Here is a 17,884-nt window from a genome sequence, read left to right on the forward strand (position 1 = left end):
TGGACTTCAAAACCAATCACATATTGTGTTGCTTCTAAATTCCACTTAAAATTGAGTAGTTAACTAGATTTTAACTGATGACAATATCCCTACATCATTCTAAATAAGTATATTGTCATCTATCTACAGGATTTATGAGCATCACCAGCTTCCTTGCTCTTTCTTATACACGCAAGGCCCTTTTCTAAAAATGAGTACCAAAACCCCCTCTCATTGCTCATCAAAATCCATGAATTACTAACCTTCCATGAAGATAAAACACTCGTGTAATAGAAGTATTCAGGAATGACATTTGCTTATACATCTAGATCCATACAATTCTATGCAATAATGGGACTATAGATCTAATCATGGGACACTTAGTCTTCTAATTTATCTAATGCCACCTTTGATATACCACTCTTTATTCCTGCTAGGTTAGTTCATAAGGAATAGTTAGTTCTACCTAATTTCAACCAATACTATATCCAGATTATTTTTCAATCTAAAACTAGGTCTAACTCAAACATGATATAAGAGGTGATCAGGTTAAAGACATGAAATTTGTAACAAAAAAATATAATTCCATGCATTAATAAAATGAACTAAGCATTCAAGGCAGATTGGTAAATATATAGTGCCCATAAACTATATATATCTATGCAAGGTATCCTAGTATCATAAGAATTAAGTCTACTTTAGACAAGTCATGATTCTTATTACTAAGGTAAAGACCACTATAATTAATCAATCTGCCTTAAACTTTAAAGGCTATCTTAAGCCATTGATCAACATACCTTTATGTTTAGCCCTTAGCCTATGCAAGTGGGACCACTTTAGGTGATTATACCATTTCATGTCTAAGCTAAGTGTGAAACCAAGATCCTTAACATCAACTTTACAAAGTGAAGAGTTTCATCTTTAGGATTAGTTACTCCCACTATAAACATATGTAGCCTTATCCTTTTAGGATACTCCATATCCTTTAATTCCTTAAGTCATCTCGTCTTTATATCCTAGTTGTGTGCACTCGAGACCCCATTGCAAAATGGAGTAGTGAAAAGAAGAAATCAAACTATGATGGATATAGTGAGATTAATGATTGTTTTCCCATCACTTCCCATATTATTTTGGGGATATGTCCTAGAAACTATGTTATACCTTCTATACCTAAGATGTACATCAATTTGTAGGATATCCAAGAGGATTTAAGGGTTAGTAATTTATATCAAAAGGTGTTTCTTTTTACAAATACCAAATTTCTTATATAACTATATGATAAATAATAATGCAGCCAAAATAAATGGGGCAAAAAGACCTCAGAACAAAGGACGCAGTTGTGCAACATATTGTGCAACCATCACCTTCATAGATGAAGACCTTCAATTATGGTCAAAGCCACATGATTGAACCTAATTCATTATCAAATACATGCAAGAACAAAAGGTCACTCATATCTTAATTGATAGAGGATCTGCGGTAAATATCATGCCTAAGGCAATGATGAAAAAACTTGGGATTGCCACAAAAGAGTTAACACGAAGTCATCTAATGATTTAAGGCTTTAATAAATAAGAATAATGAGCTATTGGCATGATTTGTCTAGACCTTATTATTGGTCAATTAAGTTTAACGCATTGTTCTATGTAATCGATGTAAAAACATATTATAATGCATTACTTGGGCTGCCATGACTCTATGAGAATGCAATAATATGCCTTCAAAATTTCACCAATGCTTCAAGTTCTATAGAGGAGGGGTAAATAAAGTAAAGGTCAATGCTATGTCATTTATAATAGTCGAGTCTACTTTGCTAATACCAAATTCTACACAAAAAATAACGCCATACAAGAAGTCCTCCTTGTAACCATTCTCTCCATTGGAAAAAATAAACTTAAGAAAAAAGTTCATCATTTTGAGCAAATAGTAGTAGGATAAATTTCATAGCTAGGGATGACTCTAATTAAAGAAAAAAAGAAATCCTAATAAGGATCAACATCAGACTCAAGAAATACTACTACTCCCCCAATTTTTAGTTATGTCCTAAGATCTCGAAGAGAGGAAGGTCAACCAACTTTCATAAAAGACAAAAGCAAAATACAACCATAAAGGTTTGAAAATGAGGATTTTTAGGTCTTTAAAGAAGATATGGTCATTCATTTTCCAAACTTAAAATTTATGTTTAGGAATGGAATGCAAAAATTCGTCAATTCCTCTAAAAATCAAATAGAGCAAAAGTTTTTTCCTAATAAAATAATTGATAAGAGGTTTAACCCTAAGGCTTACAAGTTATTAGCCAAGGTGGGGTATGACTTCACTTCATCATCACAACTAGGAGAACTTAGTCTCAAGACCACAAGTGAAAGATAAATGGTCTTAACAAAACTCAAAAGAAAATAAAACAATAAGGGTACACAATGATAATTTGTTACAAAAACAACACATGTCTATTACTAAAGACTTTGATATTATGTTTTTAGTCTGTAAGGATTATTTGGTGATAAGGGTAAGCCATCTAAACAAGTCGTCCTTAGGATTGTTATGAACTCCAAGATTTATATGATCATAGAGACCTTACCAAATTCCTTCGAGATGGCTAAGAGGATTCTCTAAGCTCATAAGGTGTTCATATATGAGTCAAGAGTTCTTCAAGCTCTTCTACCAAAGCGAAAAAAGACAACACAGAATAAGGGAAGTTTAAGAAAAGGAATAAGAGAGTAAGTGTGGACCCACATTTTACACATGCATCCTCACTTGATGGTGAGACTCATTTTCTTTGTGAAAAATTGATTTTTATAAAATTGGAATCAACACTTATTTTTATTTTTATTTTTAAGGGAAAATAAAATAAGAAACAAAAACCCTAAAAGTGACTCCTTATTTTCGAAAAAAGTGTCTTTGTAAAACCAAGTCTAAGTCTAAGGTTATGTTACCTATCGGGAAGGTATCATAATGGTAGCACTTCTCTCAACCCTAAAACAGATTTCTACTAACTAGGTTGAGGTAAGCATGACAATTAATCGATAAATCATGGATACTAAAGACAATAAATTTCATTATATCTAAAGCCAAACAACATGTTATTTACACCCAAAACAAGCATACCAAAGAAATCAATCGCATGGAAAAAGAATATGAGTGTACCTTTGTTGCAACCTAAAGTGCTATCATGAAGAAATTAGGGTTACTTTGACAAATATAACATACAACATGCATTTCATCACATTCAAGACAACAAACAATGATTAAAACATAACAAAACAATATCAAGCATGAGGATGTTCATACATAAAGTCTTGTCTATTTATAGAATTAAAGAGATAAAAAGGTGTCAAGGATATACCTGGATAGAATACACATCTTACATTGAGCTTGCATAAAGCTAGAAGATGTTAGGACAATTATAATGAGAAATCATAATGATACCAAAACCTTATATAAATGACATAGATAATCCTAAATGAAATGGTAAGAATCTAAAAAAATATCAACTATCATATAAGACATGCCTACAACTCATTGTTAAGGCTAAACTATGTATAAGTTAGAAATGTCAAAGTTAGGGACTAAGACTAAACATGCAACAAATGATCATAATAACAACATCCACAAGAAAAATCCTAAATAAATATCTAAAAACATTATTTCATCATGGAAAAAATTAGATAACATCCTTATTATATTTATATTACAAAACAAAAGCCAAATTCAAGTCATGAGATGCCAATTAACTTGAGATAAAATGACAAAGTAAACAAAGTAAAGGATAATCAACATGCTATCATAATAGGAAGCTCCACAAAACAAATCCTCAAAAAAAAAAAAAAAAAAAAAAAAATCATCTAGAATAAGAGATTAATTATGCAAAAAAAAAAAACAAAAAAAAAAACAAAAAACAGAAACAAAATCCTTACATGTCTAGATTATCACCCAAGTGCCTAAACAATTTATTAAAGCCCTATTTAATCTTAGTTTACAAAAATATCCAAAAAGGTCCATAATAGGACAAAATTCCAAGCATGCTTGAACTGAATTTTTAAACCAATCTAGAGGTGTGATAAAATAAAGCAAAAAATCATATAACTTTCTCATAATGTCTAATTAACAGGAAAAATAATGGCAAGGTTAGAAAGCATATAGATCAATTTTAAAAATAAGCAAACAACCCCTCTATTCAAAATTAGGTTAATGTAGTGAGTGCAACAATGTAAAAATATATCTCTTAATTAGGAAAACATTTTTTAGTATTTTATGTGTCTAAAATCAACTTCAAGAAGTCTAGAATAAAAAAAAATATCAAAACAAATTTACAAGGTAACTAAATAATTTTAAAACACAGTAACAAGCTGGGTATCCAGAGCTAGGTGAAAACTAAACCTACCAAAAGTTGACTTCATAACTCTTTTCCTTTTATAACTAAAATTGCATTCAATTATTTCCCTTAATAAAAACAAGAAAATTCATTTTAGAAATAAATTCAAATTTGAATAGAAGCCAAATCTTTTGCAAATAAATTGAAACTTTGTAAATAAATAAATTGAAATCAATAATTTCAAATTACTTTTAACATAAATAGATTCTTTCAATTTTTTAAAAAAATCTTTTGTGATATTTAGTTTCTAATTAATCTAATAAAACTGTAGACCCCTATTAGGGTGAGGGCCCGGGGAGAGTTGATGTTTCTTTTTTCATTTTTCATTGCATTTTTTTTTTAAGTGTGGGGGGGACCCCCTCTCTAGGCATGGATCCTAGCTGCATTGGACGTGTAACAGTAGGGGGGTGATGACTGGCCATGCTTGCTGATGGGTGAACAGCAGGGCAGGTGGTGGCTTTCTAAGCAAGGAGGTATCTGAAAGAAGAAGGGGAAAAAAAAAAGTAGAAAAAAGGGAGAAACAGGGGAGGAGAGATATCTGGGGGAAGTTTGCTAGTGAAGACGGAGAGTAGGGGTTTCAGGAAGACAGGAATGAGTTTTGAACTGAGGGAAAGAGGGTCTTTACAGAGGAAACGAAGAGCAAAGGAAGGTGGGGTCCCAGATAATCAGGTAAGGCCACCTTGAGCTTGAATGGTTTCATTTTCTGGATGCACTGTTTCATTTCTCTGTTGATTTCTAAGCATTGTTTGTTGTTGGTTTTGGTTGAACATATTTGTTTGCACGTAATGCTCTATTTTTGTCTTCCTGGATACTCTTTGTTTTCCTCCTGTAAATGGTTGGTTCTTTTTTGAGTTGATGGTGGATGCATTTGAGAGGGTTGTGTACTGTAGTCGAGATGATTACCTTGTTACGACTAGAGCTGCTGATATTTGTGTGGACCTAGGTAGCAGGAAAGCCATAGCATCTGTGTATGGTTATTAGATGAAAAAAGGAAGCGAAAACGTGGATCACTGGTTAGGGTTCTCCAGGGACATCACCCAAGGAAAGCTCAGTTGATTCCAAAACTTGTTCTGCGTAAGAGAAGATCATTCAGCTGACGGGCAAGCAAAATTTGGAATAGGCAGCCAACTTCATTGCCCAGGTTGTCATCATGTGCCGCTTGGGTCAGATCGGAAATGGCCAGGTTCATGTTCTTGGCTGCAATTCCTCACCCCACCTTTCCTAATCACCATACCCATTTCCTGCTTGCATGCACAAGAGCCATGCGTGCATGGCCACCCGCCAGTCCCTTCACATCTTTCTCCATCCTTCCCATTTCTCATTCACATGCTTTCTCTCTCTACACCACATGCCATCTCCAACCCGTTTTCTTCACTCACTAAACCCATAAGATCTCACCACTCTTCATCTCTCATTCCATTTATGCCAATCTATGTTTTTCATTTCTTGATACCTATTCCACTAACCTCCCAACATCCATGCCATTCATGAATCACACCACCGAACCCATGTTTCTCTCACTAACCCGTTTTCCATATCCATTAACCCACCCATTTCATACCCTCTTACCTACACCGTTCTCACTTCCATTCCCTACTCATCTCAATACCCATTAACCCATTCCACCAATGGAAACTCCATGCGCATGGTACCACGTGAGAATGGTGGATAGGTAAGAAAGTGGCTGCGTTGTGGAGTGGAGTTTGTTTTTTTTTTTTCATGAAGAAAAATAGGTTTGTGGTGCTCTCGGGAAGTGCATGGTGGGTTTGTTTGAGACTTGCATGAAAAGTGGGTTTTGGATGGCATTATTATAATATGGGGGGTAGTCGTGTGGCATTCTTTAGTATATTGGCAGCATAGGGAATGGGTTGATTTCCACTTTGGACACGTGGAGAAGTCTTGCAAATGAAGATCATCACAAGCCTTTTCTTTCACCATTGCTTTATATTTTGATATTAGGACAATTTTCTAACATTTCAATTTTTCAAAATTTCTTTTTTTTTAATTAATTTAATTTTTCGAAATACCGTTCTCAAATAATCTTTCAGAAAATCCTATGCCCAAATTTAATTTTCAATCCCAAAATTTCCATTATTCAATTTCATTCGTTTAAATATTATGTTTGTTAATTATTTCGTATGTATTTATTTGTCCTCTTTTAAAAATCTTATTCATTAAAGCCCAATTCTTCAAAAATTCAATGTCCTAATTTAATTTTCAATCCCAAAAATTCCACTATTCATTCTTGTTCTTTTAAATATTATTTTCGCTAATTAGTATTATTATCCCATATTTATTTATTTATTTAAAGCCCAATTCTTCAAAAATCCAACATCCTAAATTTAATTTTCAATCTCAAAATTTCTACTATTCAATTTCACTCGTTTAAATATTATGATTTTTAATTATTATTATTATTTCGTATGTATCTATTTATTATCTTTTAAAAAATCTCATTCATTAAAGTCTAATTCTAATTCTTCAAAAATCCTACGTCCAAATTTAATTTTAAATCCCAAAATTTCCACTATTCAATTTCATTTGTTTAAATATTATGTTTGTTAATTATTATTATTATTATTTCGTATGTACCTATTTATCATCTTTTAAAAATCTCATTCAAAGTCTAATTCTAATTATTCAAAAATCCAATGTCCAAATTTAATTTTCAATATCAAAATTTCTGCTATTCAATTTCATTCGTTTAAATATTATGTTTGTTAATTATTATTATTATTGCTTCGTATGTATCTATTTATCATCTTTTAAAAATCTCATTCATTAAAGTCTAATTCTAATTCTTCAAAAATCCAACATCCAAATTTAATTTTCAATCTCAAAATTTCTGCTATTCAATTTCATTCGTTTAAATATTGTGTTTGTTAATTATTATTATTATTTCGTATGTATTCATTATTCTCTTTTAAAAATCTCATTCATTAAAATCCAACTCTTCAAAAAAATCTAACATCCTAATTTAATTTTCAATCTCAAAAATTCCACTATTCATTTTTTATTCATTTAAATATTATTTTCGTTAATTAGCATTATTATTCCATATTTATTTATTTATTCCAATCATAAAAGTTCAATTCTTTAGAACCCGACTTCCAAATTTAATTTCCAGTCTCAAAAACTCCACCGTTCATATCCCGTTGTTTAATGATTATTCTCGTCATTAATGTTATCCCATCCATTTATTTATTCAGTTATTCATATATCAAATATCTCATCTCTAAATAATTTCTTAAATTTTCAATCTCTAAATTTAATCTCCAATCTCTAAAAATTCCATCTTTCGCAATTATTTACTTGATCTTTATTATTTCGCCATCGTTATTATTCCATTCATTTACTTATTCACTCATCCACTTATCCACTTATTTAAAATCCCCTCTCTAAATAATTCTTCAAATTTCCAAATCTCTAAATTCAACTTCCAATTTCCAAAATTCCCGTCTTTGTGATTATTTATCCAATCATTATTATTTTCGTTATTTTACTCATTTATTTATTCGGTTGTTCGTTCATTTAAAATTTCGTCCCTAAGTAATTCATCAAATTTCGAATCCCTAAGTCCAATTTCCAATTTCCGAAACCCCTAACTTCCGCAATTATTTATCCAATCATTATTACTTCGTCATCATTATTCCATTTATTTATTTATTCACTTATTCATTTATTTAAAATTCCGTCTTTAAATAGTTCCTCAAAATTCTGATTTCCAAATTTAGTTCTCTGAAATTCCAATTCTCTAATTTCCGAACTTAATTTTCAGTTTACCATGCTCCAATTCTCGTATTTATCCCGTTACTTATTATTATCATTATCACTATTATTTTATTCATTATTTCTAAAAATTCTGCCTTCGAATGATTTCCAAGATTTCCAATTTTTATAATTCAATTTCCATAGTTTATGCTTCTCAAATAACTTTCAATTATGATTTCTTTCAAAATTTAATTTCCAAGGTCCCAATTTTCGTAATTTAATTTTTTTAAATCCCGAACTCTCAAATCATTTTCAAAATTCCAATCTCTTTCAAATTTAATTTCTAAAATTCTCATTCTCGCATTTAATTTCTAAAAGTCTGATATTCAAATAAACTCTAAAACTCCAATTTTCAAGTAATCTTCGAGACTCTAATTTTTCAAATAAATTTCAAAAATCCAATTTTCTCTCAAATAGTTTTAATTCCACTCTAGTTTTCAAACAATCTTATGCTGCTCTCGATTTTAATAACCATGAATGAATTTTTCATAATTCCAGAATAATGGAATCTGTGACATTAATTCATGCAAAATAAACGGGCTTTGGTGGGGGCCCTACATAAGTGATTTTATGATTGATTGATTTGATTATCACACATGATTGATTCATTATACTCTATGACATGCATGAGATTATTCTTTTAATTATGTACTAACCCTCTTTCTTGATAACGCATTGATCAATTGATGCCAAGGTATGCCCCATTATCACTTCGGTCGATTCTTTATTGAGTGTTTTGATTCCCCCATGTGCATGATCACCCTGAGTATTCATTGATTTCCACATCAATTGTCACATCAGTCTCATTTTATTAGTAGAGACCCGACTTTAGGGACTTAGAGGGGTGCTACAGTCTTTACCGTACCTTCCCGATAAGTAACCTGACTCCCGAACCCAATCCGGTTTTTCGTAGATCACCTTTTCCAAAATAAGAAGTCACACTTAGGATTTTTCTTTCTTATTTTGTTTACCCTTTAAAAATAAAATAAAAATAAGTAGCGACTCAAAGTCATTTTCTAATAGATAAAATAATTTTTCAAATAAAAATCGAACCTGCCATCTAGTGGAAGCGCATGAGCCGAAATGCGGGATCCACAAAAACGCTTATACAATTCTTTTATTATTTGTGTTATATATTCTTGTAACTTATTTTTATTTTATCTTATTGTATATATTTATATCATACTTTTTAAATATTTATGATTAATTAGTTAATTGTTATAATTCCATTCATTCGTTAAACTACACACGTATATGAATTTAAAAAGATACTACAACTTATTAATGCATCTTCTCAATAAATAATTTGACGTTCAAATCCATTTTTGGTTTATAAACTTCTTTTTATGAATACAGAGTCACACAATTTTTTATTTTATTTTTAAAAAATAAATTAAAATAAGTGTCGATTTCAATTTTTTAAAAATAATTTTTTCACTAATAAAAGTAAGTTTTGTCAACGATTGAAGATGCACATGGATTAACGTTCACTCTAGCCGTAATTTTTGCACATAAATTTCCAAAAACTCCTAAATTATGCAGCAACAAACGTCCATATCATGTGAGGAGAGTGAAAAATCCTATTAAAAATATACCATGAAGTACATGGTCACAAAACTTATGGTGTCTTATCTTTATATTAAAAACTTGAAATCACATTCACAAAATCTGTGTTAGTGTCGTTGCGTGTACGGATGACTGCCCTTTTTAGGCACGTCCAGACGTTTCCCTACATGAACAGACAACCCACCACCCACCACCCACTGCCTCCACAACAAAACGGTGGCGTTTTATCATGACTGTGGTGCTCACACGTGTGGACGCCCACCATACACGTACCGTCTTGGGTCCTCTCTAGATGACCGCCACCTCCTCCGCCTCACCCCACCACAGCGCAGGTTCTACTACTGCCTCTTCGTCTGAGTCTCTCCGTTTCTCTTTCTGTACTTCACCCACCTTTCTGTCTCTAAAAATAACTCACTTCGCTATCTCCGCTCTCCGATTCTGCAAGTCACTCTTCTATTATCTTCTCTTCAAAACCCTAAGTGTCTTCACCATGGACGATATCTTCGGGGAGGACGACTTCTTCGACTTTGACGACGGTCGCAGTAATCGTGTTTCTGAAGAGGAAATCAGGGTGGAAGAGAAGGTCTACTTTGTTCCATACAGGTAGGTTTTGGAGGAGCTTAGGAATTTTGTTTGGTTGGTTGCCGGGAACCGTTGGGAAGAGAGAAGATTTTTTCTTTTTTTCCAATTGTTATTTATTGTTTGGGTTTATTCAGTGATGTGGAGTTTACTTAAACTGCGGTTGGAATTTTTTCTTCTGCGGTTGGAATTTTTTCTTCAGTGTTCTCCGACTGGGAATAGTGTGATTCGTGGGATTTTCGAAACGCTAATCTTTTGCTTTTTATGGCCGACCAAACCGTTAATTAGAGTGTCTGAGCTCTCTTTGGCTACTGAGAAAGCTTGGGAAAGGAAAGAGAGTTATTTTTATTTTTATTTCTGACCAAATTTTGATGTTTTTTTTTTTTTGATTATTTGGTGTTTTGGCTTTTTAAATGAAGAAAAGTTTACCTTAGCTTGGCGGGTAGGGTTTTTTTTGTGCGTGTGTTCTCGTCCGAACAGTGGGGAGAGTGAGATTTTCAAAACTCTAATTTCCTTTCTCTTCTTGGGCAACCAACGTATAAGGAGTGTCTTTGTTTGTGTTTTCTCGTTAAAAATGGGCTTGTGATTGAGTTGGGAACAGGTGTGGATTGAACTGGAATATGCAATTGGGAAGAAAACGTCTCTTATATTTATGAATGTACCTATGTTTCTTGTGTTTGTGTTCTCGATTTCAGGTGGTTGAATGAGGCGCATGGGACTTCTCTTGGAGAGAACGAAGGCATTTTGTACACTGCATCCTGTAGTACTTGTGTTGGGTCAATGGAAATCATGAGCAATGATTTTGACTCTCAAATTGTTCTGAACCTGAGGAGGGAAGAGGACAATGGGAAGAATGAGGCTGCGGAGGAAGGGGTTTCAGGCCAAGAGTATGCATTGCTTTCTGAATCAATGTGGTTGAGGGCATTGAAATGGTGAGTTAAGAGTTAAATGAAGTTAATTGAATTTTGCTCTAAAACATTTGCGAAGTATTTGGCTAACTTCTGGTGATTAGAAATTCACGAGTTATGACTTGTCAAAGTCACATCACAGTTGTATGAAGTGTAGTAGTTATTTTGATCTGAGTGTGCATTGAATATGGTTTTGTTGCAACCTGTACTTCCTGAACGTAGAAAGTGTTATCATTTGAACTTCCAATAGTTTAGGCTAGACAGTTGATTGAGCAAAAGGGAGAAAACCTGAAAGCAATAGCTAATTTTGACATCCTGTGTGGGGTTGGCAATATAAAACTTATTGCATACCTCAACATACCATTGTACCTCCATTAATATGTTTTGTATAAATGATTATATTATATATAAAAGAAGCCAAGTGATTATGTAATATTTTGAGGTTGCATTAATTTTAGGCTGATGCGGATGAGGATGTTCTCTCTTTGAATTATCTGTAAAATTTTGGCATCCTTTGTATATGTCCTCTGTACTTTGGTGTGCTTTTTTGTTAGGCGTTGCTAACAGATTTTTTTTTTTTTTGCCTTTTAAAAAAGGTGAGCATATATCTAATGATCATGACTTGCTATTCTCATCTCTTTGGTAATAGTAGAGAAGTTCCTTCAAACCATTATTTGAGATGCTCCAAAAGTTGAGATATCTCTAGATTTGATAAATAAAGCCCATATCTGTGCTGTAGAGCACTTTCTGTAGCTTCCAACTATATATATTCAATTCACTTGGTCACATTGCAGAGTTTATGGGATTGTGTAGTGAGCATCCATCAAGGATATCACTCTAGCATACTGATAGGAGGGGTGTATCATAAAGTCTGCATGCATGATGGATTTTTCTTATTATTGCAGAAGGAAATTAATTTTTTGATACACAAAGATCAAATATATAAATAGCACCTCACAAGAGGTTGCACAAAAGTATGCATAGTGATTTGGATTTCCAGGCACTATTTTAAGAAGAAATGGAGCCTTAGGAGAGTAATTCATATGCCCAAAATAAGCAAGTTAATCAATATCTATTCCATAGATAATTGATGTGTTGGTTCGCAAGTATACGAATCGTTCAAGTAATATAATTGTACCTAAGTACGGATATCGAACCCACAAGGACTATGCTACTAATTACTAAAATTTATTATTTCTACTACTATTTGATCAACCGAATATTTAAAGTTGTAGAAAAAAAGCAACTTAAACAATTAAAGAAAATAAATTCAAACTCTTATGATTTAAACAATCTAGGGCTTTTGATTTCACTACAAACACTTTTCATGCAATTGATTGCTTGACCTAATTCCTGTTATGCTTTATTTGGAGATTTAATTCCCTAAGCCAACCAATATTTTCTCTCGAAATATATCAGATTGCTCCTTAAATTACTAACCCAACATATCTCTGTGTGAATTTAAGTCTAAAGGAGTAATTAAGATCTATGGAATTATTATAGATTTAACTATTAATCTCTTAGAACATGGTAATGTATCTCTACTATTCATTCATTCTAATGTACTCTATTCTATGGATCTAATTTAGATTCTAACTCTCGTTATCAACCTAAATCATAAAATCAATCAAAACTTGGACCCTTAAGAATTGAGAGCATTAAGCGCAGAATAGATACACAAATAAATTGATGCAAAATAGAGAATTAATTTAAACCAATCAAAAACATATATCGTGATTGAGATACATCTCAACCCTATACAAAGGAAATTAGTTCATCATAAGATGAAGAACAAACATCCTGAATTACAATCATAAAGAAAAGGGATGAATAAACTAGAAAAATAGCAAGAAATCTGCAAATCCCCTTCTTGTTCTCCAAGCTCTCTCTTCTCCTAGGTCTTCAAGATCCTCCTTCTCCCAAGTCTCCTCAATCTCCAAATAAACCTTACTTTCGTCTATTTATAGCCCCAGTATCGTAAACTGACGTCCCACCTAATTCGGATCTGAACAGAATGAGATAAGGACGAATAATTTTCAAAATTTTAAATATCGGGCCGCGGCGCTCAGTGTTTCCCGCCGTGGCACTCAGTGTCTCCCGCCGTGGCGCTTTAGTCTCGAGTTCCTAGGATTTCTGAAATTCCTTCGAGTACCGCGGCGGACAAGCTCCTCTAGTCGCGGCGGTTTTGTCTCGGGTCCCCAACTATGATTTTCCACATGAGAAGAGATTCCTTATGCATCTTTTGGACAGTTTGGAAGGTAAGGAATAAAATTGCCTTTCAATGATGATGTGCTTTCAATCAAAAGACTAAAAAGATCTTTTGTTTGCTTTCTTTGGTCGGAGACTTAAGTTTCTTATAGAAGATGGTTGTCTAACTTTAGTTTGTTTCTTTGATTGGTTGGGCTCTAGTTGAGGTTGTTGTAATCCCTCCTCTTTTGTAGATCTTTCTCTTGTTTGAGCCTTTTTGACGGTGGGTGTATAGGTCTTGTATACTTTGAGTCGCTCTTTTGGCGCCTCTTTTTATTTCGCACTTCTTTATCTATCAAAAGGGAGAGAAAAAGAATGGACGAACATCCTCTGTTTTTTTAATGACTATTTTTTTTTTAATGACTAAGCATATTAGTTTTATCCTCTGATAAAAAAGAAGTGGTTTCATCCAGCTGGCAACCTAGGGATCAAGGAACCTTTATTTTTCCCTCTGAAAAGTTACTAACCTTTTGCTTGGACTGTTTAATGTGATGCCTTATTTGGTTGTGAATGGACTAGACAAGCATCAACAAGCTTGTAGGCATACCTTATGGCCTAGGAGGTTTCTGTGGAGGAGGGGGGGCTGTTAATATATTTTCATTCTGCCATTCTATTTTTTCATGTTATGACTATAAGCCTATTAGTTTTATCCAAGCTGGCAACCTAGGGATCAAAGAACCCCTCGTTTTTCCCTCTAAAAAGTTACTAACCTTTTGCTTGGATTGTTTAATGTGAATGCCTTACATGGCTTCAAATGGACTAGACAAGCATCAACAAGCTTGTAGGTATACTTTGCAGCCTGGGAGGCTGCAGTGGAGTGGGTGAGGGCTAATTTTGTTGATTGATAGGTGAAATTCCTTTTATTTATTTATTTTTAAAATAAAATAATTAATTGAAATTATTTTTTAATTAGCATATGTTTGATGGGAACCATCAACAAGTTATATATCTTAACTTAGATTGACATCGAATAGCTTGCATAACACATGTGATGCCAGTGTCATTTATTTATGTTGTGATTGGTAATTATTTTTGATAACTAAAGGGATTTTCATTTGGTCACATTTGGATGATGAAGCATTTGTCCCTATTATAATTTTGTTTTATTGATTTTTAGGAGTTAATAGAATCAAATTAAATCTTAAGCATTGATTTGTTCCTTTTTATATAGGCATAATGATTCTAATGCAGCTGAGAAGGATGTGGGAAGTATTTTAGCTGCAGAAGTTTATACACAGGATGTATTCCCCTTGCAAATCAGACTTTCTGTTTCATGGGGAACAAATTCATTACTTGTAAAGATTAGCCAAAAGGTCAGTTAGCTATGCTCTTTTTCCTTCTGCGTTTGCATTATGGGATTTTAGCAGTTGAATCATGGGATATCTGGATTTGAATGGGTTACTTTGTGCAAAAATTTTTCTGTTTGTTGCCTATTAAAAAAAAAAAAACAAAAAAACTTCTGTTTGTTCTTTTTATCCCCAGAGTTGTTTTCAAGAGCTTATGCCCCTTAGTATATTCTGTGCTTATTTATAAAAATAAAAATAAAAATCCTGGTTGCAGTTTTTATTCTAGGATGAGGAAAATGGAGTTCTTTGAGAGAAGTGCTATGGATGAGGAAAAAAGGGTTACTTGGAAGGCTGTTGGGTGATATTGGTGTATGCCAATAAGTATAATCCTGAAAGAGGGGGGGGGGGGGGGGGGGGGGGGGGGGGGTTGATTAAGAGACTGGAAACTCGTCTAGTAGCAAATAATACAATCGGACATCTGGAGTTAATCATAGGAAAGCCTTCTTGCAGTGGCATGTTTCAATTTTGATCAAGTCCTTTTATTCCTTGCAAAAATTTTTAGCTAGTCTTTATTTCAACTTGAGATAATGAAAATTTCTCTTTTGCATAAGTTGAATTAAGAGCTGAACATTAAGCAATGTAATAAATCTGGAATAGGGATGTGTTTGGGAGACTGGAATGTAATAAATCTGCAGCTCTCCAGCAAGTGGAATACTGGGATCAGGTGGAAAGTGAGAGGAGTTTGATAGAGGAGGAAATCTCTAAAAAAAGAAGCCAAAAAGGGCTATGCTAAGTGGGTAAACCTGGAGGAAATACACCGGAGACAGTTATCAAGGAAGTTATGGCTAAGGGAAGGGGATAGAAACACGGGTTATTTTCCTCATGTGGCAACTGCACACCGAAGAAGGAACTCCCTGGACAGAATAAAAATCAATGGGGTGTGGTTGTCAAAGGAGCAAGAAGTAAGGACAGGGATTGCAGAAGCCTTTAAACAGTTGCTCATGGAAGACTCGGAGTGGAAGGCGGATATAGGGGGTCTAAACTTGAATCAGATCAGTCAGCAAGAAGCGGAAATCCTGGAGTTTCCTTTCTCTGAGGATGAAGTTCATTCGGCTCTAATGGACATGAATGGGGGACAAGGCTCCAGGACTGAACGGCTTCACTGTGGCCTTTTGGCAATGCTGCTGGGAGTTCGTGAAAGAGGAGATTTTAGAGATGTTTAAGGAGTTCCATGAGCAAAATTCTTTCCTCAAGAGCCTCAACAACACGTTTCTGGTCCTTTTACCAAAAAAAGGAGGGGTGGAGGAACCGGGGGATTTAAGACCTATCAGTCTTTTGGGGGGCTGTACAAATTATTGGCTAAGGTGTTGGCCAATAGGATTAAAAAAGTGATTGGAAAAGTGGTTTCCCTGGATCAAAATGCATTCGTCATGGGTAGGCAGATTCTGGACGCCTCCTTAATTGCAAATGAAGTGATTGATTCTTGGCAAAAAAGGGGAGAGACAGGCCTAATTTGCAAATTGGATATTGAGAAGGCGTACGACAACGTTAATTGGCATTTCTTGATGAGGGTCTTGCAAAAAATGGAGTTCGGGTCTAAGTGGAGGGACTGGATGTGGAGTTGTATCTCAATTGCCAAGTTTTCAGTTCTGGCGAATGGAGTGCCTGTTGGGTTTTTCTCTAGCTCTAAGGGGCTACGTCAAGGTGACCCTCTTTCCCCATACTTGTTCGTCATGGGAATGGAAGTGTTGAGTGTTCTTATTAGGAGGGCTGTGGAAGGAGGTTTTATTTCTGGGTGCAACATCAGGTGGGGTAGTGGGCCAGCTGCCAATATTTCTCACCTTCTCTTTGCTGATGACACAATAGTGTTTTGTGAAGCAAAGAAGGAACACTTGACTCATTTGAGCTGGATTTTATGTTGGTTTGAAGTTGCTTTAGGGTTAAGGATTAATCTGGCTAAAAGTGAAATTATTCCAGTAGGGGATGTGGAAGAGATTGTTGAGATGGCTGTGGAGCTTGGATGCAAGGTAGGTCAGTTACCCTTAGCCTACTTGGGGCTGCCTTGGGGGCGCCCAATAAAGCCTCTTCCGTGTGGGATGGGGTGGAAGAGAGGGTGAGGTGGAAACTTGCCCTTTGGAAACGGCAGTATATCTCCAAAGGTGGAAGAATCACCCTCATAAAGAGTACGTTGGCTAGTATGCTTTTGTATCAATTGTCCTTGTTTCGTATGCCTAAGATAGTGGCAAGAAGGCTAGAAAAGTTGCAAAGAGACTTTTTGTGGGGAGGGGGAAATATGGAAAGAAAAGCCCACCTAGTCAATTGGGAGATGGTGTGTGCAGGTAAGGAGAAGGGGGGGCTAGGCTTGAGGAAGCTAGTCCTCTTGAACAAAGCCTTGCTTGGTAATTGGAGATTCGCTTGGGCCAAGGACGAGCTGTGGAAGCAAGTGCTTATGGCGAAATATGGGCAAGAGGACCTTGGTTGGAGGACTAAGAAGACAAATGGGGCGTTTGGTGTCGGGGTTTGGAAGGAAATTCTGAAGGAATCTGATTGGTGCTGAGATAATATGGCTTTTAATGTGGGAAAAGGCACCAGAATCAGATTCTGGACTGATCCTTGGTGTGGGGGTGTTGAGTTGTCCCTAAGATTCCCCTATCTCTATGCCGTGGCTGCCCATAGGAACGCCACAGTGGGAGAAATGTGGGACCAAAATTCTGGTCAAAGAGGCTGGAATTTAAGGTTTTTCAGAGACTTCAACGATTAGGAGTTGGACTTGGTAGGTGATTTACTTCAAGCCTTAAGGGGCCAAAGGGTTACTTTGGAGGAAGACTCAGTTTTTTGGAAGGGAGGAAAAAATGGGCAGTTTGGTGTTAAGAATGCGTACAGCTTGTTGATCAGTCCCATTGTCTCCGTTTTCCCCAAAAATGACATTTGGGTGGATAAAGTCTCAACTAAATTAGCGTTCTTTGCGTGGGAAGCCGCTTGGGGGAAGGTTCTTACCCTTGATAGACTTCAAAAGAGAGGGTGACAGCTTCCTAATCGATGCTTTTTATGCGGTAGCGAAGAGGAAAATGTAAATCATTTGCTCATTCATTGTACAGTGACCAGAGTGCTGTGGGAGATTGTCCTTGGTTTGTTCGGTGCCCAGTGGGTTTTTCCAGAAACTGTAAAGGAGGTTC

General features: G+C 34.8%; 1 protein-coding gene across 1 annotated transcript in view; it reads left to right on the forward strand.

The window, feature by feature from the left end:
- The first annotated feature begins 9,895 nt into the window (after window positions 1-9,895).
- LOC117920365 (ubiquitin carboxyl-terminal hydrolase 8-like) overlaps window positions 9,896-17,884 on the forward strand; it is a 31,593-nt gene continuing 23,604 nt past the window's right edge. The window contains exons 1-3 of the mRNA XM_034837836.1: window positions 9,896-10,291; window positions 10,963-11,199; window positions 14,594-14,735. Coding sequence (XP_034693727.1) covers window positions 9,981-10,291; window positions 10,963-11,199; window positions 14,594-14,735 — 690 coding nt within the window. The 5' untranslated portion in view covers window positions 9,896-9,980. The remainder of the gene's footprint in view (window positions 10,292-10,962; window positions 11,200-14,593; window positions 14,736-17,884) is intronic.

This window comes from Vitis riparia, chromosome 8 (genome assembly GCF_004353265.1).
Source record: "Vitis riparia cultivar Riparia Gloire de Montpellier isolate 1030 chromosome 8, EGFV_Vit.rip_1.0, whole genome shotgun sequence".
In the NCBI taxonomy this organism is placed as follows: Eukaryota; Viridiplantae; Streptophyta; class Magnoliopsida; order Vitales; family Vitaceae; genus Vitis; species Vitis riparia.